The sequence below is a fragment of the Micropterus salmoides genome, unplaced genomic scaffold, assembly GCF_014851395.1.
Source record: "Micropterus salmoides isolate LMB-PRFRI ecotype aquatic unplaced genomic scaffold, ASM1485139v1 Ms_hic_scaffold_3630, whole genome shotgun sequence".
In the NCBI taxonomy this organism is placed as follows: domain Eukaryota; kingdom Metazoa; phylum Chordata; class Actinopteri; order Centrarchiformes; family Centrarchidae; genus Micropterus; species Micropterus salmoides.
This window is the reverse complement of record NW_024042963.1, coordinates 2,125-8,590: the sequence shown is the minus strand read 5'-3', so window position 1 is coordinate 8,590 and position 6,466 is coordinate 2,125. Positions and strand designations below refer to the sequence as shown.

General features: G+C 37.8%; 1 protein-coding gene across 1 annotated transcript; it reads right to left on the bottom strand.

Moving 5' to 3' along the window:
- Positions 1-280: 280 nt before the first annotated feature.
- LOC119884724 (Golgi-associated plant pathogenesis-related protein 1-like) lies at positions 281-2,888 on the bottom strand. Its single transcript, XM_038695047.1, has 5 exons — positions 2,820-2,888; positions 2,482-2,508; positions 2,071-2,280; positions 719-796; positions 281-429 (listed from the first exon to the last, which is right to left on the bottom strand). Exons 2-5 carry the CDS (start codon positions 2,486-2,488, stop codon positions 281-283), a joined length of 444 nt encoding a protein of 147 aa, XP_038550975.1. The 5' UTR covers positions 2,489-2,508; positions 2,820-2,888.
- Positions 2,889-6,466: the final 3,578 nt, after the last annotated feature.

The following is a 6,466-nucleotide window of genomic DNA, read 5'->3' as shown; positions in this document are numbered from 1 at the left end:
CTTGTGTGAGTGAATTTACTTTAATACTTCCACCACTCTTTGGTGTGACATAGTCCAAATTTGGCAAAATATTTGACAAAATCATAACTTGACATCACTTGAATGCACAATTATGCTACATTTACATGTCTGGGCAATGAAATTCACAAAATTTAAATAAAATACAATTTTCCTTTGCATCTGCAAACTCGTAAAATTAACTTCTGCAGCCTTTTGAGGTAATGTACTCAATCACCTTCTCAGACAAAAAATATCCAAAATTGTGGTACAAAAATGTTACCTAGGGGAGGACGTTTTTCTCAAAGTATCCCGGCATGTTCATGTTGCCAGCTGGCCGGTACTGCCCAACCACAAAGATCATGTTGCCATTAGTGGCCATACCCACACCCAGTTCAGTGCTGTCTTTCCAAACCACCTGAGTAAAATGACCTGCAGGAAGAAACAAAGCACTGTAGTGAGGTTAAAGTCTGATCCTGATTTTCTAACTTGCCTTAAATGCATAATATTTTATACCTAAATCTAAAACTTTATGAAACTAAATTCAAATAAACAGCAACATAAGGTTGATCAAAGTTTATCTTTGATTTTTATCTTCCCCCAAAAATACATTTTTACAGAGCAACATAAATTTGTAACTTTTTCATTCTTATAAACCTTCTTACTCATCTTCACATTTCAAATCTATGGCTATTTGGTTATCATGTGGATTGTGTTTTACCAGTCCCACTGAGGAATCCAGGTTTCTCAAAGTTGTAATCCTTGATCTCACTGTACCATGAATCTACAGCTTCTGCCCCTAAAACATGAAATAGAAAAAAAAATGCATTAAAATAACATGATATTGACATTTGAATTGATAGTAGCAAAGAAGGGAGTCTTATAATAAAAAAACCCCAACAACAATGAGGATAACATTGTGTAGTGCCAGAAGAATCAGAAAAATTCCAAGAACTGAGTCAGGAATATCTTTCAGTTTGCTATGTTACATTTACATTTACTAATTTAGCTGACACTTTTACCCAAAGCGATGTACAATGGTAAATATGTCAAGAGGTGGAAAGAGTACAAAAATATTCTTCTTAAGTAAAAGTAGTGTTACTTTGAAGAACTTTTACGTAAGTACAAGTAAAATTACCGGTATAAAAAACAACTCAACATAAAACGGGACGGCTGTGGCTCAGGAGGTGGAGTGGGTTGGTTGTTAATTGGAAGGTTGGTGGTTCAATCCCAGATCCCCCAAGCTACATGTCAAAGTGTCCTTGGGCAAGATACTGAACCCCGAATTGCCCCTGGCGGCTGTTCCGCCAGTGTATAAATGTGAGTGAATGGTGAATGCAAAAAAGACTAGAACGGCACTATACAAATACAGACATTTACATTTAAAAAGTTTCTCATTTAAGTCTTTTTCAAGTAAAAGTGTTGAGTAAGTAAACTCAAATAACTTAGTTGCTTTTTTAACATCCACAAATAACATATTTATATTGATTAAATATCTTATTTATTATTTATTACAGGCCTACTTGTTATAGTAAATCACAGTGTTTTGCGATTTGATAAGGTACTTTGCCAAAGCAATGGTGCAAAACAACGCTAGAGACCTTTTATGTTATATTGAGAAGTTTTGAGAATGTTTTCATTTCATTAGCCTATGAAACTGTGGCGGAACAGATTAATCAATGACAGGTCACACTTTGCTGGGTCTCTCTCACCAAAAGCATATGTCTTATCCACTGCTCCATCACCACCCAGTTAGCTAACTTTAGCCACCATTTAAGCTATTGGTCACACCAGAACAAATCTTATTGCTTAGTAATTGAACTTTTAATCTATAAACAAAGAACAGTAGCATTTCTTCTTTTAAAAACGACACAGTCTCATATTTATCGATCATGTTCATGATCGATTAAAAGGATGACGTGATGGTAAAGGTTTAGCAGAAATTAGAATGAAATAAAGAACCGAATGCAAAGTCTGATTGAATGACGAGGCAGATGATAAAATGACGAGGCAGATGATAAAAAGAAGAATTTGATAAAAGGATGGAATTGAAAGGGGATAGCAGCAATCCACCTGTTGGGTTAATGGTTGCTGAGCTGGACTTAGCGTAGACGTTCTCTCCGTCCTTAGTGTCACTGTGCTGCAGGGTTTTGATTGACAGCAGGTGATCGGCCCATTTCTGAGCTGAAGCTGTCAACTCACTGCTAAGAGTCAACGGTGGTGTGTTGTGCTTCGCTCTGTAGGCATTATGGGCTTCCAGGAACTTCTGCTGAAAGCTTGCATCTGTAGATAAAAAGACATTATCAATTGATGAACTTTCAGTGCTTAGAGGAAACATTACAGCAAATACTGGAGCTGACATGTTCAAACAATGTGGATGTAGACAGAATAAATCATGCCCTGTGATAATACCAATCCTCTGAATGATGATGCCTTTTGTGTTCTTGCTGTGCAAAAGAATCCCTGAGCAGACAACACACTAACCTGCCATTGTGTCTGTGGTTATGAAGGCTGAAAACAGATAAGAACAGGATTGAATAATAAAAAAAACATACTCAAACAAATTGGAAAAAAACAATAAATGATTAAATATTCTGTTAAAAAATAATACATTTTATTTGTAATGTACTTATATTAAACAAATCCCAAAGTGCTACAGTATAAAATCAGCTAAAAATAAAAACACTTAGAGCATTAAGCATTAGCAAGGTGCTCAAGCTTAGTGGTGCTGATGAAAGGAGTCATGTCATACAGTTGAGAGCTTATCTAGCAGCAGTAAACACAAATTCCCTCCTGTGACTGCAGTAATCTCCAGCACTTACCTGGTTCAGGCTGCTTTCCTAAGGTCTGGAGGAATGTCCTGTAAAGAGACAGTTCCTGTTGCTGTCTGAAGCTAGTATTTATATCCATGAGCCAGACCTCTCCCTCCTCATCCATATGTAGGAGGAGACAGACACCCAGCTCTTGTCTGTAATTATTTCACTGCACTTATCCTTTTTGAAAATTGATCATAGTTTACAGTGTTGCTGTTTGCAAGATATGCCACATTCTCCACGTGCAGATTTAAATTCAGTGATTAGTATGAGTTTTTGACATTTTAGTTTCTCTAATCAGTGATTCTCCAGATACATTAGGGTATATGCGGCAGGAAAAAAATGGTTTCTTTTCATCTATTACGTCATAAAGCATGTGATAATTTGTAAATGTTTTCCTGGTTCCTTGGAAGTTCCTTTTTGTATGCTCATATAACCACACTAAACAAATGAGTGAAGACATGTTGAGGTGAAGTCAAACAGGTTCAGGTAAACACTTCTCCAGTAAACGACAGATTCCTTCCAACCATCCTACAGCGATCGTCTACAGTTGCTGATGGTTTTCAGCAAGTTGAGGTCTAAATCAAACACAAACATAAGACTTATTAGCTGATAAGTTGTTCACCCTAAAGCTTTACTTTGGACTGTGTTTCAGCTCACAAGAAGTAAAGCAGTTATGTATGGGGATGGTACCACTTTTTCATGTCAGATACCAATACTGATTCCTGGGCTTTGGGTACTTGCTGATACCGAGTACAATCTGATACCAATGTAATATGACTAAGCTGCGTTCCTCACTGTGAGGATGAGACTGGAAATCGTTCATCATGTGTAAGGCAACATTATATAAGGTTTGGTGCAATTTGGGGCCCCTATCATTTCAGATTGTAATTCACCACTGTCATAAATAGAAATGGATCCACACTGCATTTGTCAAGATTACAATACAATCAAAAAGTAGCAAGCTGCAAATGTTGCTAACGGAGCCAAACATCAAGCAAGTGCAACAACACCAGACCTAGCAATATTACTGACTAGTCGGACTGTGCACACAGAAAGAGACAGCATGTTGTCTGTCTCGCAGCCTTTTATTTTACAAAACTCTCTATTTTATCTTCTTACTCCGTCAACATCCTCTTTTCGGTCTCTTCACCTCTACCATAGAGGCTACTAAATCTGGTTATGTTGCCTGCTCTCCACCAGCACCTGCATAATGTTGCTCAAACAAAGCTAGACAGCAACCAACACAAGAGCACTTACGATAACATTACCAATGTCTGAATATGTTATCTACTAACATTAAGTTTGCTAACATCAACTCAAGATTTAGAACAAGCTGCTGAATCTCTGTCCTTGAAACCTCTTTTGCTCAAGTTCGACAACTTTGCTAACACAGGCAAATCACGCAACCAATCCTACAACGTTGTCTTCGTTCTCTTCACAGCCTCTGCCATGAGAATAAAGTCATTGCTAAAAGCATAATCTGGCCAGCATTCCTTTCTTACTAAATGTATTTGCTGTTTAGTAGTGTATAAATGTAATTTTTAGGTTTGAATTGTAGCAATAAGACCCATGGCATATTTGCATGAACACACATTTTCCTATCTTCTTCTTTAATATTCATATCATTTTAAATATTTGGCACACTAAAAAATATAGGTGAAGGATCAAGAGTTGTATTAGGTTACCTTTCAAATTCATATACCCACACTGTATTTAATTGCCTTTACCCTGTTTATCATTATTGGGGCAAGTAGAGAGCAACACACAGTATGAAACTGCTTTTTGTCTCTGGCAATACGTTATCAGTCTAATCTGCTTGATAAATGATTACATTACACAACTGTTCAAACAGAAAATGTCCAGGAAGTTTACAAGTCATACCCCTTATTGTAATGTGAGGAAGTCAGATAGAAACTGGCTTAATGAACACACTTTGATGTTTTCTAAGCCAGTTTTTATCTGAATTCCTCGGAATTTTCACACAAAGTTTCTTTCCAGCCTAACCTGATTATTTTAAAAGGTCTGTTCCCCCAAATTACAAAATTATATATCTTCTCACTTAGCCATGAAGAGATTTAAATTTAAAATTAAATTTGAGCAGTACTTTTATAAGTATTAAAGTTATTAAAGTCAATAGCATTGTGATAAGCTTTGCATGACTTATAAGACCCAATCAGGAAGCCAAACGTGAGTGTCTTCGTTTTTATCAGTCCTGTTTTTAAAGTCCTCCATTTTTCCTCGCTACCCCGTTTAAAAAAAAAACAACCCCCCCCCCCCCCCCACCCAAAAAAAATACGGGGTTAGCAGTGTTTTCAGACTTCTCTGTTTTAGGTGTTGGGATTCACCATTTTAGTCTGGAGGCAGGTCAAAACAGCAAAAGGTCTACGTTTTAAAACGAAAGCATAGTGGATGTAGCCTGGGGAGATACGATCTGACCTTCTAACTCAACATGGCTGCTTATTAATTCCAGGTGTTATGACCCTGGGGTCATATTTTGTTTGTTTTTATCTCCCCCTGCAATGTCAGCTGTCTCTCCTCCCTTAGAGTGTGTGTGTTTGTGTATGCAGGTAATGGAGAACAGGTGGACACACTGGATTGGTCCTGCTGAGCTGATTGGAGTCTCCTGATTGGTCACCTGGATGACAGCAGCCATCTTAAGCCCCACAGACAGGAACTCCTCTCTCTCTCTGCCATTCCCAACCTGAGCCTGTGTACTGTGTGTTATACCTGTTAGTTGTGAGTAGGAAACTGCTGTGATTAGAGAAGACCTTGTAAATGAATCTGTGTAGCTTAGCTTCGTAATTCTGATTGTTGTTGACAACCTTTTTTGTTGTTGGCTTTAGCCATTATGTTGTATATATTTTGTTATAAGCCCTTTTTGTTTGCACCCTATTTTCTCCTGTTTTTGAGATTAGAAGCCTAGTTTAGAGCTTTGTCTTTTATTTACTTTCTGTTTTTGGTTTAGGAAAGTTTAGGTTTATTTGTTTTGGTGGTTGTTTTGGGCACTGCTCATCTCTGAAGCCAATAATACTGCTAAATTGTATTTCCTGTGTTCTGGCCTTGTTTGGGAATGGGAACAGTGGGAAGCTACACTTTTGTTGCGTCCAGGACACCCCTAGACCTTGGGACATAACACAGGACTGCGTTGGCTTTGCTGCCTCTGCCTCCTGGATTAGATGCTGCCATAGGCAGTTTTACTATTGAGTAAAGTAACTTCCAATGTGTGTTGCTTTGGTGTGCAGCCTTTGCCTGACTTACCTGAATGAACGCACTATATTCCGTTGGGTGTATCAAATTGGTAGTATTGAACGCAGCTCTTTTACGTGGTAAACACAACCCTAATAATCTGGTTTACTACAGAGGTATGAATGCAAAATAAACATTTTGCTGAAATAACTACATAATGATGCCTATTAGTTTAACATATGAACTGAAAAGCGTGAGGGAAGATAATTCCACCTTTTAATCCCAACGATTTTACCTAAAAAGTAAATTTAATGAAAGATATGAACTGAGCTACTCCTGCTGGCAGCGGCTCTGTCCCTCAGCTCTGCCTGCTCCGCTACACTGTGAGATACAGGCGGATTTTTCACTTAAGGCGAATATTTTTGAAATTACTACCGCCTTGCGAAATTCTTGCATTGCAAGTGGCT

Bases quoted from the DNA above. Each gene is read 5' to 3' on its own strand.
- LOC119884724 (XM_038695047.1), bottom strand. The intron at 797-2,070 runs GTGGATTGCTGC...TTCATGTTTTAG, and splicing joins AGCAACCATTAACCCAACAG to GGGCAGAAGCTGTAGATTCA. The intron at 430-718 runs GTAAAACACAAT...TTCTTCCTGCAG, and splicing joins TGGATTCCTCAGTGGGACTG to GTCATTTTACTCAGGTGGTT.